The sequence below is a fragment of the Tachyglossus aculeatus genome, chromosome 1, assembly GCF_015852505.1.
Source record: "Tachyglossus aculeatus isolate mTacAcu1 chromosome 1, mTacAcu1.pri, whole genome shotgun sequence".
Taxonomy (NCBI): domain Eukaryota; kingdom Metazoa; phylum Chordata; class Mammalia; order Monotremata; family Tachyglossidae; genus Tachyglossus; species Tachyglossus aculeatus.
The window spans coordinates 104,153,732-104,170,545 of NC_052066.1; the positions used below are offsets into that span (position 1 = coordinate 104,153,732).

At 45.0% G+C, this 16,814-nt stretch overlaps 1 protein-coding gene across 4 annotated transcripts in view; it reads left to right on the forward strand.

Annotated features, from left to right (window-relative positions):
* Positions 1-15,964, forward strand: part of SLC19A3 (solute carrier family 19 member 3) — a 71,148-nt gene extending 55,184 nt beyond the window's left edge. For all 4 annotated transcript variants that reach the window (XM_038752704.1, XM_038752696.1, XM_038752724.1 and 1 more), the window contains 3 exons: positions 5,134-5,326; positions 8,074-8,215; positions 15,085-15,964. In XM_038752704.1, coding sequence (XP_038608632.1) covers positions 5,134-5,326; positions 8,074-8,215; positions 15,085-15,264 — 515 coding nt within the window. In that variant the 3' untranslated portion in view covers positions 15,265-15,964. The remainder of the gene's footprint in view (positions 1-5,133; positions 5,327-8,073; positions 8,216-15,084) is intronic.
* Positions 15,965-16,814: the final 850 nt, after the last annotated feature.

Here is a 16,814-nt window from a genome sequence, read left to right on the forward strand (position 1 = left end):
TTATTATTATTATTGTTTAGTTTAAGGAGGAGGAAATGTGAGGCTTCAGAGAAAGAGCGAGGTCAGGGCTGGAGTTGTAGATTTGGGAATCATCTGTGTAGAAATGATAGTTGAAGGCTCGGGATCGATTTAGTTCTTCAAGAGGGACCACCCACTGTCAAAGGGTGGAAGGAAGAACAGGAGCCTGCAAAAGAGACTGAGGAGAAGCAGTCAGAGAGCCAGGAGGAGAACCAAGAGGGGACGGTATCAGTGGAGGCAGGGTTGGATGAAGTTTACAGGAGAAGGAGGTGGTCCGCAGCATCAAAGGTAGCTGAGAAGTCGAGGAGGATTAAGATAGAGTAGATTTGGCAAGAAGAAGGTCATTGGTGACGTTCGAGAGGGAGGTGAAGGGGTTGGAGACCAGATTGGAGGGGATCAAGGAGAGAATTGGAGGAGAGGAAGTAGAGACAGTAAATGTAAATAACTCTCTAAAGTTTAGAGAGGAATGGTAGGAGGAAGATGGGAGCGAAAACTGGAGGGAGCCGTGGGGTCAAGGGAGGGTTTTTTTAGGATAAGGGAGACATGAGCGTGTTTGAAAGCAGCGGGGAAGAAGCCACTGGAGAGAGAATGGTTGAAGACAGCAGTCAGGGAGCGAAGAAGGGAGTGGGAGATTGTTTTAATAAGACATGAAGGAATGGGTCAGAAGCACAGGCGGAGGAGGTAGGTTTTGAGAGGAGGCAAGAGATGTGTTCTTGAGATACTGCAGGAAGCATAGCACTTACGTTCATACCTTTAAGTTACGTTATAAATTACTTATTTGTTTATATTAATGTTTGTCTTCCCCTCTAGACTGTAAACTCCTTATGGGCAGGGAACATGTCTGCTAATCCTGCTGTGATCCTCTCCTAAGCACCCAGTACAGTGCTCTGCAAATAGTAAGGACTCAATAAATACCATTGACTGAAATAGGGAAAGTCAAAGGTGGGGGGGGGGGGGGGCGGGCACAAGATAATCAGGAGATATTTTAAGGAGATCATGCTTGATGGTTTCGATTTTCTTAATGAAATGTGTGGCCAGTTCATTAGGGGAATGAGATAATAATAATAATAATAATAATAATAATGGCATTTATTAAGCGCTTACTATGTGCAAAGCACTGTTCTAAGCACTGGGGAGGTTGCAAGGTGATCAGGTTGTCCCACGGGGGCTCACAGTCAATCCCCATTTTACAGATGAGGTAACTGAGGCACAGAGAAGTTAAGTGGCTTGCCCAAAGTCACACAGCTGACAATTGGCAGAAAAGGGGGCAGTAGGACAGAAGGTTTGAAGAGGGAATTAAATGTCTGGAACAGCTGGTGGGGGCAGTAGGTATGGGAGTGAATTAGGAAGAAGTATTGTCAGGGAGAAGAGAGGGCAGAATTGGAAGGAGGTAAGAATGAATGAATGCTAAGGTGAGCTCAGGGAGGGCCGAATCCTCCCATGGAATAGAAGGGCAAAAGCTCACTTAATCTTGGTTTTTCAGTACAAATTTAGACCGTGACTCCTCTACCAGTCCAGGCTATGGGAGAGAGAGTCAAGCAGAGGCCTACCCATTCCATTCCTAGCTTGGCCATCATCAATCGTATTTATTGAGCGCTTGCTATGTGCAGAGCACTGTACTAAGCGCCAGTGGCCAGTGGCTAGTGAGTGGAAGGCAATCTGCTACAAGTCAAAACTCACCCATGCTGAGCAGCAGTGGCCTGGGAGAGAGTCGAGGGCGGAGACTCGAGTTTACTGCGTGGAAGGCAGCAATGGTAAACCACTTCTGTATTTTTACCAAGAAAAGTCTTACGGATCCACTACCAGAACGATCGCAGATGGAGAGCGGGGCTTTCCGGAAGGGATGTGTCTGTGGTGTTGCTAAGGGTCGGAAACGACTCGACGGCATAAGACAAGAATGAATTTAAGGTGGACAAGATCAGACTGATGTCTGGACCTCCACTAACCATCCTCTGCAGCTCAAGCACAGGAGCAGAGGAGGTGTACTATGGAGGTGATCCGGGGGGCATGTTAGTGATATGAGATTGGAGAAGGGACAGAGGAGCGAGGGAGTTGAGTACAGTGGAGAAGGTGAAGGTGATGGGAAAGACACGGGGAGGAGAGGGTTTGGGAGGGAAGATGAGGGGTTCCGTTTCGACCTCTTCAAGTTTGAGGTGTCGACGGGACATCTGAGCAGAGATGCCCTTAAGGCAGAAGGAAATGCAAGACTGCCAAGAAAGAGAAAGGTCAGAACTGGAGAGGTAGAATTGGGAATCATCCATGTAGAGATGGTACTTGAAGCCACGGGAGTGAATTGAGTTCTCCAAGGGAGTGAGTGTAGATGGAGAACAGATGGTCACCCAGAACTGAAACTTGAGGTACCCCTACAGTAAGGGGATGGGAGGAGGAGGAGGAGCCCGCAAAGGAGACTGAGAATGAATGGCCGGAGAGATAAGAGGAGAACCAGGAGAGGACAATGCCAGTGAAACCAAGGTTAGATAGTGATTCCAGGGGAAGAGAGGGGTCTACAATGCTGTAGGCAGCTAAGAGGTTGAGGAGGTTTATGATAGAATAGAGGCTATTGGATTTGGCAAGAAGGAAGTCATTATTGACCCTAATGAGAACAGCTTCTGTGGAGTAAAGGGGGTGGAAATTAGATTTGGGGGTCGAGGGGTCAAGGAGAAAATTGGAGAAGACAAAGTAGAGGCAGAAAATGGAGACTACTTTCAGAAGAAGTTTGGTATTTTATGCTCAGTATATAATCAGCTAATCAGTGGTATTTATTGAGCATTTACTGTATGCAGAGCACTGTACTATGTGCTTGAGAAACTACAGTTGGTAGACATGATTCCTGCCCACAAAGGGTTTGCAATCTAGAGGGGGAGATGGACATTAAAATAAATTAAAAGTAATTAATTAATTTTGCAGAAGCAGCGTGTCTCAGTGGAAAGAGCCCGGGCTTTGGAGTCAGAGGTCGTGGGTTCAAATCCCAGCTCCGCCACCTGCCAGCTGGGTGACTTTGGGCAAGTCATTTAACTTCTCTGTGCCTCAGTTACCTCATCTGTAAAATGAGGATTAAAACTGTGAGCCCTCTGTGGGACAACCTGATCACCTTATTACCTCCCCAGTGCTTAGAGCAGTGCTTTGCACATAGCAAAGGCTTAACAAATATCATCATTAAATTGCAGATAGGAGAAGTGCCCAGAGATGTGTCCATGGTATTGCTACGGGCCGGAGACGACTCAAAGGCACAAGACAAAAGTGATGGGGAGCTGGGAGTGGGTGAATATCAAATGGCTTAAAAGGTACAGATTCCAAGGAGGTACAGATTCCAAGTGCTTAGGCAAAACGGAGAAGAGGGTGAGTAGGATCCAGAAATGAGAAGTTAGTCAGGGATGGCTTCTTGGAGGAGTTGTGATTTGAACAGGACCTTGAAGATGAGTGAGTGATGAGAGAGAGTAGATTATAAAATGGAAGGATTTGACTGATGAAATCATTAGAATATGTATGATCGCTGCTCACAAAGAACTCAGTGCCGACAAAATCAGTAAGGTTTGGGTGAACTTGGAGCTATTTTAAAGAATAATTTTATGTGGGGCCAATGTAATATTTTACATTTTAGAAAAAATCTGGAAGATAAATTCAAATCTAAGGGGATCACTCTGCGGTCATTCATTCACTCAGTCGTATTTTTTGAGCGCTTACTGTGAGCAGAGCACTGTACTACGCTCTTGGGAAGTAAAAATCAGCAACATATAGAGACGGTCCCTACCCAACAACAGGATCACAGTCTAGAAGGGGAGACAGACAACTAAACAAAACAAGTACACTGGTGTCAATACCATCAGAATAAATAGAAATATAGCTATATACACATCATTAATAAAATAGAGTAATAAATATGTACAAATATACACTAGTGCTGTGGGGAGGGGAAGGGAGAGGGCAGAAGGAGGGAGGAGGAGGAGAGGATAAGGGGGTGGCTCAGTCTGGGGAGGCCTCCTGGAGAAGGTGAGCTTTCAGTACAGCTTTGAAGGGGAGAAGAGAGCTAGTTTGGCAGATGTGAGGAGGGAGGGCATTCTGGCCAGAAGTAGGACGTGGGCCAGGGGTCGACGGCGGGACAGGCGAGAATGAGGCACAGTGAGGAGGCTAGTGGCAGAGGAGTGGAGTGTGCGGGCTGGGCTGGAGAAGGAGAGAAGGGAGGTGAGGTAGGAGGGGGCAAGGTGATGGAGAGCTTTGAGGCCTAGAGTGAGGAGTTTTTGCTTCATTTGAAGGTTGATAGGCAACCACTGGAGATTTTTGAGGAGGGGAGTGACATGCCCAGAGAGTTTCTGTAGAAAGATAATCCGGGCAGCAAAGTGAAGAATAGAATGAAGCGAGGAGAAACAGGAGGATGGGAGATCAGAAAGGAGGCCGATGCAGTAATCCAGTCGGGAAAGGATGAGAGATTGAAGAAGCAGGGTAGCGGTGTGGATGGAGAGGAAAGGGCAGATCTTGGCGATGTTGTGGAGGCGAGACCGGCAGGTTTCAGTGACGGATTGGATGTGTGGGGTGAATGAGAGAGCGGAGTCGAGGATGACAATGACACCAAAGTTGCAGGCTTATGAGACGGGAAGGATGGTAGTGCCGTCTACAGTGGCGGGAAAGTCAGGGAGAGGACAGGGTATGGGAAGGAAGATAAGGAGCTCAGTCTTGGACATATTGAGTTTTAGATGACGGGCAGACATCCAAATGGAGATACGGACCTGGAGGGAGGGAGAGAGAGCAGGGGCAGAGATGTAGATTTGGGTGTCATCAGCGTAGAGGTGATAGTTGAAACCGTGGGAGCGAATGAGGTCACCAAGGGAGTGAGTATAGATGGAGAACATAAGGGGACCAAGAACTGACCCTTAAGGAACCCCTACAGTACAGGGATAGGAGGGGGAGGAGGAGCCCGTGTGGTCGGAGTTCTATAGTAATAGAATTACTATCCTTTATGGTTGTATTGTTCTCTCCCAAGTGCTTAGTACACTGCTCTGCACACAGTAAGCGCTCAGTAAATACAATCGCTGACTGACTACTGGGCTTGTGGCTGGTGAGAAGACTGCCTACAGCCAGACATAATATCACCAGATATTTATTTCCTTGTTCTTCCAGGTGCTTTGGCAGCCTTTGCAGTAGGATATGTGCATGTCAACTGGGATCTTTTGGGAGAGCTGGCCTTGGGAATCTTCTCCGCAATAAATGCCGGTGCCCTATTTCTCATGCATTTCACTAAAAACATCTGGGAATGCTATGCTGGGTACTTGATTTTCAAGTCAGGTTATACCCTTCTGATAACAATAGCCGTGTAAGTAGTATTTATTTTTTATTTTTAATTCTAAATCAACTCTGCCTAATTCCAATTCAATAATACATATTTATATTAATGTCTGTCAACCCCCCTATGCTGTAAGTTCATTCGTTCATTCATTCATTCAATCATATTTAGTGAGCACTTACTGTGTACAGAGCACTGTACTAAGCTCTTGGGAAGTACAAGTTGGCAACATGTAGAGACGGTCCCTACCCATCAACGGGCTCACAGTCTAGAAGTTCCCTGAGGGCAGGGAATAGTCTACCAACTTTGTTATATTGTATCAATCAATCAATCGTATTTATTGAGTGCTTACTGTGTGCAGAGCACTGTACTAAGTGCTTGGGAAGTCCAAGTTGGCAACATATAGAGACAGTCCCTACCCAACAGTGGGCTCACTGTCTAGAAGGGGGAGACAGGGAACAAAACAAAACATATTAACAAAATAAAATAAATAGAATAGATATGTACACGTAAAATAGAGTAATAAATACGTACAAACATATATACATATATTGTACACTCCCAAGCACTTAGTACAGTGCTCTGCATGCAGTAAGTGTTCAATACATTGACTGATTGACTGAATAAAACACCCTTCCCTATATTCCCTCAGTTTCTTTATTCCTCTGTATGATCCACTGTAACTTCAGCTTTTCTTATCGGAGGTGCTAATTAAAACCTATTTATGCTACCAGCCTACACATATTAAACCAAAAAATGGCACGGGAAAGAAAATTTTCCAGCAAATTTTGAGGTGTCCCAGACAAATGGTCAGTATAGCTACCCTCTCTCCACCTGTGCCCCTAAACTCATCCCTCCTCACCTTCTACAACCCTTAAACACCTCTCCTTCCCTTCCTGATATCTTCAACCACTACTCTGTTGATTTTTTTCCCCACTGCACTCAAGCATGCTCACATTTCCCCTATCCCCGCAAAGTTGCTCCCTCCAACTATGACCCCATTTCCCTCATCCCATTCCTGTCCAAACTCCTCAAATGGGTCGTATACCTCTGCTGCTTCCATTCCCTCTCCAACTCCCTTCTTCAGCCGTTATCCTCTGTCTTTCGCCCCTTCGCTCCAATTGATCAATTGATGGTATTTATTGAGCACTTACTGTGTGCAGAACACTGTATAAAGCACATGGGAGAGTGCAATATAACAGTTAGTAGATATTTTCCTTGTCTACAACCACCTTGCAGTCTAGGGGAGGAGACTGACGTTGATATAAATTAAAAATTATGGATATGCGCTTGTGGTGTGGGGCTGAGGGTGTGGGGAATAAATGGGGCAATAAAGGGTAAAGAAAGGTGAATAGAGGTAAAAAAAAAAAAAATGGGTGAATAGAGAGCACTCCACAGACTGCACTTTCCAAGATTCACTCATTCACTCGTATTTATTGAGTGCTTATTGTGTGCAAAGCACTGTACTAAGCGCTTGGAAAATACAATTCAGCAACAAATAGAGACTATCCCTGCCCACAAGGGGCTAGATTATCAATGACCCTCTCCCCACTGAATTTAACAGGCTCTTTGGCTACTTCAGACACGGCAGACCACTCCCTTCTCCTGAAAAAACCACGTAACCTTAGTTTTTTTGATAGTTCACTCCTGGTTCTACCACCTTTTACGCTGGCCATCCCTTCTCTGTTTCTTTCAACATGTTCTTTCTCTGCCTCTCACTCCTTAAAAACCGTTAGTCCCCTCAGGGCTCTGTTCTGGGCCTCTTTCTCTTTTCACTCCCTTGTGAACTCATCGGCTCTTAAGGCTTCAGTGATCACCTCTGCAGAATAATATTAATAATAATGGTATTTGTTAAGCACTTACTATGTGCAAAGCACTGTTCTAAGCACTGGGGAGATTACAAGGTGATCAGGTTGTCCCACTGGGGGCTCACAGTTTTAATCCCCATTTTACAGATGAGGGAACTGAGGCCCAGAGAAGTGTAGTGACCTGCCTAAAATCACACAGCTGACAGTTGGCGGAGCTGGGATTTGAACCCATGACCTCTGACTCTAAAGCCCGGTCTCTTTCCACTGAGCCCCGCTCCTTCTCCCAAAACTACCTCACCAGCCCCAAACTTTCTCTGTCTCTGCAATCTTGCGTTTCATTCACTGAGTCATATTTATTGAGCGCTTACTGTGTGCAGAGCACTGTACTAAGCATTTCCTCCTACCTCCAGGGTATTTCTAAATAGAACTCTCACCAGTTTAAGTTTTCTGATTTTCCTACACCCGATTGCCTTTAGGCAGCTGGAAGAAATTCAGGAAATGGGAAAATTAACAGACATTCATTCATTCAATCGTATTTATTGAGCGCTTTCTGTGTGCAGAGCACTGTACCAAGCGCTTGGGAAGTACAAGTCGGCAACATATAGAGACGGTCCCTGCCCAACAACGGGCTCACAGTTTAGAAGACATCATACTTAGTAGTGAAAAACGGAACTTCCAAAGGAAAACACCCAACTCAGACTAACAAAGGCAAATCATTAGGAAATACAGTGTTGACTTTAGGTGCAAATTTTTATGTATCCATTTTCATTTCCATGGTTATCTTTTTTTATGGTGCAAAGCCCTTATTTATGGTATTTGCAAAGTGCTTACTATGTGTCAAACACTAAGCACTGGGGTAGATACAAGTTACTTAGTTCAAACACAGTCACTTTCCCACATGGGATTATGTGAGTAGAATATTATCTTTTTATTCATCTTTTGCCATTTTCATCTAGTGTTCAATATTAGGTTTCAGATCGCGGTCAATCTAAGCATGGAACGCTACGCACTAGTGTTTGGAGTCAACACCTTTGCTGCCTTGGTGATCCAGACTATTATAACGGTGATTATAGTTGACCCCAAAGGCCTGGGCCTTGATATTAACCTTCAGGTAAGTTTCTTTTCTCTTGTTCTCCTATTGTACCTGTTCATGGCTGGGTTATTCATTCATTCATTCATTCAATCATATTTATTGAGCGCTTACTGTGTACAGAGCACTGTACTAAGCACTTGAGAAGTACAAGTTGGCAATATATAGAGATAGTCCTTACACAACAACGGGCTCACAGTTTAGAAGGGGGAGACAGACAACAAAACAAAACATGTAGACAGGTGTCAAAATTGTCAGAACAAATAGAATTAAAGCTAGATTGACATCATTAACAAAATAAATAGAATAGTAAATATGTACACATAAAATAGAGTAATAAATCTGTACAATATATACAAGTGCTGTGGGGAGGGAAAGGAGGTAGGGCGGGGGGGATGGGGAGGAGGAGAGGAAAAGGGGGGCTCAGTCTGGGAAGGCTTCCTGGAGGAGGTGAGCTCTCAGTAGGGCTTTGAAGGAAGGAAGAGAGCTTGCTTGGCAGATGTGTGGAGGGAGGGCATTCCAGGCCAGGGGAAGGATGTGGGCCAGAGGTCGACAGCCAGGGGCAGAGATGTAGATTTGGGTGTCACCAGCATAGGGATGATAGTTGAAGCCATGGGAGTGAATGAGTTCACCAAGGGAGTGAGTGTAGATTGAGAACAGAAGGGGACCAAGCACTGAACCTTGGGGAACTCCTACAGTAAGGGGATGGGAGGGGGAGGAGGAGCCCGCAAAGGAGACTGAGAATGAACGGCCAGAGATAAGAGGAGAACCAGGAGAGGATGGAGTCTGTGAAGCCAAGGTTGGATAGCGTGTTGAGGAGAAGGGGGTGATCCACAGTGTCGAAGGCAGCTGAGAGGTCGAGGAGGATTAGGATAGAGTAGGAACCGTTGGATTTGGCAAGAAGGAGGTCACTGGTGACCTTTGAGAGGGCAGTTTTGGTGGAGTGTAGGGGATAGAAGCCAGATTAGAGGGGGTCAAGGAGAGAGTTGGCATTGAGGAATTTGAGGCAGCGAGTGTAGACGACTCGTTCTAGGAGTTTGGAAAGGAAGGGTAGGAGGCAGATAGTGCGGTAACTAGAAGGGGAGGTGGGGTCAAGAGAGGGTCTTTTTAGGATGGGGGAGACATGGGCATGTTTGAAGGCAGAGGGGAAGGAACCAGTGGAGAGTGAGCAGTTGAAGATGGAAGTGAAGGAGGGGAGGAGGGACAGAGCGAGAGAATTCATAAAATGAAAGGAAATGGGGTCAGAAGCACAGGTGGCCGGAGAAGCACTTGAGAGGAGGGAGGAGATCTCATCTGAAGATATTGCTGGGAAGGATAATAATAATAATAATAATAATAATAATGATGGTATTTGTTAAGCGCTTACTATGTGCAAAGCACTGTTCTAAGCACTGGGGGGATACAAGGTGATCAGGTTGTCCCACTTGGGGCTCACAGTCTTAATCCCCATTTTACAGATGAGGGAACTGAGGCACACAGAAGAGAAGTGACTTGCCCAAAGTCAGGATGGGAGACTAGCGGAGAGGGTTGAAAGCTGGGGGGGGGGGGGGGGGGGGGGGATGGAGAAGGGGGAGGGGTGGCTTTGGGGAGCTCAGACCTGATAGTGTTAATTTTACTAATGAAGTAGGAGGCCAAATCGTTGGGGGTGAGGGGAGGAGGAGGGGCAGGAACAGGGGGCCTGAGAAGGGAGTTAAATGTGCGGAACAGCTGACGGGGATGATGGGCACTGGTATCAACAAGGGAGGAGAAATAGTTTTGCCTGGCAGAGGAGAGGGCAGAGTTAAGCAGGAAAGGATAAACTTAAAGGGAAACCTCTGTAAAGTACAGACTAAAAATATGGTCAAGTATATTAAGAACCACTTGAAGTATCTATTTCAGTAGCTGAGTCTTTGCAACAGAGGTTTTCAAGGATGGAGCAAGTGTTGAAGGGGAGTAGCTGCAGGAATAGCAGCCCTTACAATCAATCAATGCTTGGCACATAGTAAGCACTTAACAATACCATCATTAATTAATTTATTGAGCACATTGTATGCTGAGCACTTGGGAAAATACAACAGGGTTGGTAGACTGGAAGTCAGAAGGACCTGGGTTCTAATCCCAGCTCCGCCACCTGTCTGCTGGGTGACCTTGGGTGAGTCACTTCACTTCTCTGGGCCTCAGTTACCCCATCTGTAAAATGGGAATGAAGACTGTGAGCCCCATGTGGGACATAGACTATGTCCAATCCAATTCATTCATTCAATCGTATTTAATGAGTGCTTACTGTGTGCAGAGCACTGCATTAAGCGCTTGGGGAAGTACAAGTCCCTTGCTTGAGGAGAAGCAGCGTGGCTCGGTGGAAAGAGCACGGGCTTTGGAGTCAGAGGTCATGGGTTCGAATCCCGGCTCCACACATGTCTGCTGTGTGACCTTGGGCAAGTCACTTAACTTCACTGAGCCTCAGTTACCTCATCTGTAAAATGGGGATTAAGACTGTGAGCCCCACGTGGGACAACCTGATCACTTTGTTACCCCCCCCCCCCCCCAGGGCTTAGAACAGTGCTTTGCACATAGTAAGCGCTTAACAAATGCCAACATTATTATTATTATTATTATTACAAGTCGGCAACAGAGACAATCCCTACCCAATGAGCTCACAATCTAGAAGATGATCTTGTATCTACCCCAGCGCTTAGTACAGTGCCTGGCCCAGAGTAAGCACTTGATACCATTTTAGAAAGGGCTTAACAAATACCATAAAAAAAAATCAGAGTAGGTAGGCACGTTCTTTGCCCATAATGAGCTTACAGTCTAGAGACGAGTTTCCGGTCTCTCGCTACGGATGGTGAGTGCTCAGCAAGAAGCAGAGACGGTAGGAGTGAGAGCAACTGCAGCGTGGCTCAGTGGAAAGAGCCCGGGCTTTGGAGTCAGAGGTCAGGGGTTCAAGTCCCGGCTCCGCCAATTGTCGGCTGTGTGATTTTGGGCAAGTCACTTCACTTCTCTGTGCCTCAGTTACCTCATCTGTAAAATGGGAATTAAGACTGTGAGCCCCCCCGTGGGACAACCTGATCACCTTGTAACCTCCTCAGTGCTTAGAACAGTGCTTTGCACATAGTAAGCGCTTAATAAATGCCATTAAATAAAAAAAAAAAAACCTGCAGACTATTCCTCCAAGTCCTGACCTCAGCAAGAAGCGGCCCGGTAACCACTGTAATACATGGATCACATGGACCCCAGGTGATCAGCACCAATGGCGACAGCAGCAGTAATCCCTCTTCTCGCCTGCTCCAGCTGCTGTACCACTTGCTCTATTACTCTATTTACTTATTTATTACTCTATTTATTTTACTTGTACATATTTATTCTATTTATTTTATTTTGTTAATATGTTTTGTTTTGTTCTCTGTCTCCCCCTTCTAGACTGTGAGCCCACTGTTGGGTAGAGACCATATCTATATGTTGCCAACTTGGACTTCCCAAGCGCTTAGTATGGTGCCCTGCACACAGTAAGCGCTCAATAAATACGATTGAATGAATGAATGAATGAATTTGCTCATCTCTAACTCTGATGAGTGGCAATCATTGAAGGAGTGGAAAGGGCAGGGGAAAGAATTAAAGTGAAAACTGTCCAGACGATTATCTTGTATCTACCCCAGTGCTTAGTACAGTGCCTGGCACATAGTAAGTGCTTAATGAATACCACAATTTTTTTTTATATTGCACTCTCCCAAGTACTTAGTATGGTGCTCTGCACACAGAAGGGCTTCTGCACACAGAAGGACTTTCCCTTCAAGGCCCTACTGAGAGCTCACCTCCTCCAGGAGGCCTTCCCAGACTGAGCCCCCTCCTTCCTCTCCCCCTCCTCATCTCCCAGCCTTACCTCCTTCCCCTCCCCACAGCACCTGTATATACGTTTGTATATTTATTATTACTCTATTTTACTTGTACAAATTTATTCTATTTATTTTATTTTGTTAATACGTTTTGTTTTGTTGTCGGTCTCCCCCTTCTAGACTGTGAGCCCGCTGTTGGGTAGGGACCGTCTCTACATGTTGCCAACTTGGACTTCCCAAGCGCTTAGTACAGTGCTCTGCACACAGTAAGCGCTCAATAAATACGATTGAAGGAATGAATGAATGAAAGTAGGTGCTCAATAAATACATCCGATTGATTGAAACTGTAAGGGTGCGGGTTCTAAATGAGGCTGGCTATGTGTTGCCAACTTGTACTTCCCAAGCGCTTAGTACAGTGCTCTGCACACAGTAAGTGCTCAATAAATATGATTGAATGAATGAATGAATGGAAGCCTCTCGGCTAAGAAAAGAAACATTTTAAAGAACATTCATTCATTCATTCAATCATATTTATTGAGCACTTACTGTGTGCAGTGCACTGTACTAAGCTTTTGGGAAGTAGGAAAAGAAAGGAAGCCTGTTAAAAAGTTTGAGAAGAAACTATGCTCAGAACAGTCGGAGAAAAGCAATTTCTTTTGCCCATTACTCAGTGACAGTTACAAATGAAATCAGAGGAAAATGCGGCCTCATTTTCCCACAGGTAACTCATTTCACAAACCTAGATCATGTAAGAAAAGATTGATTTCATCTCATTCATCCAGAAATACTGATGGCAAATGGTTTTATGGTTGGGCAGGTTTTTGTTTGGAAAAAAAAAATACCTTCTTAAAAGGTATTGTCATTCATTGAAATTGCAGCAGCATCCTGTCTAAATAGCTAGGGGGGCAGTCACCAGGTTTATACCAGACAGTCCATTTTCAGGTGATTTCCTCTTGGCAAGGATATTTGCAAATGCCCACCCTCTGTTCCTCTCCAGAGAATATACTCAAAAATGGAAAGTGAAGCGAAACAATTTCTACTCCCAGATAGGGTGGGAAAATAGCTTAGTCAAAGCTGAACTCACAAAGATTAAGACTGATTTGCAGCCAGTGGTATTACCCAGTATTTCTGGATGAACGACATGAAGTTGATCTTTTCGTACATGATTGTATCCAGGTTTCTGAAATGAGTTAACCGTGGGGAAAATGAGTTTGCATTTTCTTCCGATTAAATTTGCAGTTGTCACTGAATACTGGGCCAAAGGAATTGCTTTTGTAAGGCTTTCTTTCTTTCTTTTATGGTATTTGTTAAGCGCTTACTATGTGCAAAGCACTGTTCTAAGTGCTGGGGGGGATATAAGGTGATCAGGTTGTCCCACGTGGGGCTCACAGTCAATCCCCATTTTACAGATGAGGTAGCTGAGGCTCAGAGAAGTGACTTGCCCAAGGTCACACAGCAGACATGTGGTGGAGCCGGAATTTGAACCCATGACCTCTGACTCCAAAGCCCATGCTCTTTCCACTAAGCCACGCTGCTTCTCTATTCAATCTACTACATTCCCCACCGTTAGCAAATGTGGCTAATATGCCAGACCTAATTGAAATTTCAGGAAGGTAGTCGTCTGGCCTCAGCACAGATTTCTGAGGGATGAAAGATTCATTCAACTCTATTTATTGGGCGCTTATTCAATCGCATTTATTGAGCGCTTATTCATTCAATCATATTTATTGATCACTTACCGTGTGCAGAGCACTGTACTAAGCACTTGGGAAGTATGTCAGCAACATATAGAGACGGTCCCTACCCAACAACGGGCTCACTGTCTAGAAGAGGGAGACGGACAACAAAACATGTAGACAGGTGTCAAAACAGTCATAATGCAGTAACCATCAGCTTACTGTGTGCAAAGCACTGTACTGAGCGCTTGGAAAGTACTAAAGATTCTTCTCCAGCTTTACCCCCTGGCACTCAGAGTGCCCTGGGCAGGAACTGCCCTCTCCAATGCCTAGTCAACTCATTCTACCAAACCTGGGGCTGGCAGGGCTGCCTCGTTGGTTGCTTTTGCACTTGAGGGGAAAGAGTTTAACCAGCTTCAAGGGAATGTATATATGTATATATGTTTGTACATATTTATTACTCTATCTATTTTACTTGTACATATCTATTCTATTTATTTTATTTTGTTAGTATGTTTGGTTTTGTTCTCTGTCTCCCCCTTTTAGACTGTGAGCCCACTGTCGGGTAGGGACTGTCTCTATACGTTGCCAAATTGTACTTCCCAAGCGCTTAGTACAGTGCTCTGCACACAGTAAGCGCTCAATAAATACGATTGATGATGATGATGATGAATGATTTCCTATGCCTAGTTCCAGAGGCGGATCCAGGGAGGGCTTGGGTTAAATTGTTCTCTGCTGAAGACGTACTTTACATCTCCAGCAGAGAAAAGGAAGGATCAGGCCAATGGAAGGAAAACCACAGCAACCTAAATAAATGAAAACTGCTTGGGATTCTCCTTCTTTCCATTTTCTTCCTGTATAATAGGTGCCCGGGTTTCCAACCAGGGTTGAGAAATTACAAAATGAGAGTTAAAGATGGCAAAGACCTATCTATGCATAATACCTCTGGCAGTAGAGCTTCTGATGCTTCAGATAGTTGGGTTTTTAATGTTTTCTGTTTGGGAAAATTAGCAAGATTTGATGGTTTGTAAAATCCGTGGGAGAAAAGTGGGAGGAAAATTAATTTACATTGACAAAGCCCCCTCAAAAAAGACTTGGCCTAGTGTGTTGAACTTGGGAGCTAAAGGAGACAAAATGTAAATCTACTCCCTTGGAAACCTTTCTTTCTTGTCTGATGCTGCTAGTTCCTGCTTTTGTTCTGTTTTCTAGACGGAAATGCTGAACGAGGGGAATTTCACGATATATAATGAGGGCAGCAGTATTCGTCATTTTTTAAATGAATGATTTGTCAATTGCTTAATGAAATGATATCAACCTTATACTATCTTCGTGGTGGGGGAGGAGCAGGGAACGAAATGCACGCAATTCAGGTTGTTGCTTAATTGCACTTGTGTTTTCTCAGTTTCTAGTTTACGGCGGCTACTTTGCAGTCGTAGCTGGAATTTTCTTAGGGAGAAGTATTTACATCATCATTTCAGCCAAATGTGGAAAAGAAAGATCGATCCCTCTCACAGGCCAGAACTCACACGACCAAATATCAGGAGAACCGACAGCGCAAATCCAAGCCGGCTTCACCGCTTAATTAACACTAGCCTCCCAGTACCTACCGGGCAGCTCTCCGGGTTCGTCGGACTGAAAACGTACGGTGCTTCGCTCAGTTGTTATTTCTAATCTTCTCGGATGACAAGGCTTATATGATACTTTAACCAAAATCCAGACGCTCTAGCACAGCTGCTCTAAGGATCGAACTTGGTTGCCTTCAGAAAATGGGGGATTCATCACTTCCGACTGTTGTTTGGCCTGGCAAGAATGATGGAGTTCAGTCAAACCCAGGATTCTGCCTCTGACCGTGGAAACGGAGGAATCTCTTAGACTTCCATCCTCATGGAAGCCTGACATCCCTACCTTTCCCTCTAGGAATCCTGCCTGGACCATTCATCTGTTAAACTACATAACCTGGCCGACACCTGGCATGGGCTGCACAGCAGCAGAGAAACAACACTGGGTATCCGTCACCACCCTGCACTCCCCCAAAATGGATGGGATTCCATCACTGGTAGAAACTTCTTTGAACATCAAGGAGCGCTGTATATTTTAAGATCATCCTCCAAAAGTATTCATTTAAGCATTCACGGTGGAAGACTTCTTGAAACGTCTCTTCTGTGAAACTTCACTTTTCAATGGCATAACTTGGAGCTACGTAGTATCGTATGATGAATGATAAAAAGTCAGTATTTGGAAGAGTGAATGATCTTTTAATAAAAGGAGAAAGTATTAACTGATTAAGACTGACGGATAGTTCCAAAATCCCAGCTCCTTTTTTAACCCTGATGAGTAGATAGTTCATCCTGACCCTGAACTAGTATTAGCATTTGGGTTGCCTGTTTTAAGTAGATAATAATAATGATGGCATTTATTAAGCGCTTACTATGTGCAAGCAGTGTTCTAAGCCCTGGGGAGGTTACAAGGTGATCAGGTTGTCCCACGGGGGGCTCACAGTCTTAATCCCCATTTTACAGATGAGGTAACTGAGGCACAAAGAAGTAAAGTGACTTGCCCAAAGTTACACAGCTGACAATTGGCGGAGCCGGGATTTGAACCCATGACCTCTGACTCCAAAGCCCGGGCTCTTTCCACTGAGCCACACTGCTAGATCTATTCGTCTTTGTCATAAGGAGGGAGGTCAGATATCGTCTCAAAGTCATTGCACCCCTAGAAGTCTGAAAAAAGGCTAAATTAGCCAGGAAGAGCGCCAATGGTTGCCCATCCACCTCGGCATCAAACCGAAACTCCTTTCTACTGGCTTTAAGGCTCTCAGTCAGTCAGGCAATTGTATTTATCTTTGAGAAGCAGCATGGCTCAGTAGAAAAGAGCCCGGGCTTTGGAGTCAGAGGTCATGGGTTCAAATCCCGGCTCCGCCAATTGTCAGCTATGTGACTTTGGGCAAGTCACTTAATTTCTCTGGGCCTCAGTTACCTCATCTGTAAAATGGGGATGAAGACTGTGAGCCCCCCAATGGGACAACCTGATCACCTTGTAACCTCCCCAGGGCTTAGAACAGTGCTTTGCACATAGTAAGAGCTTAATAAATGCCATTATTATTATTTATCAAGTGCTCACTGTGTGCACAGC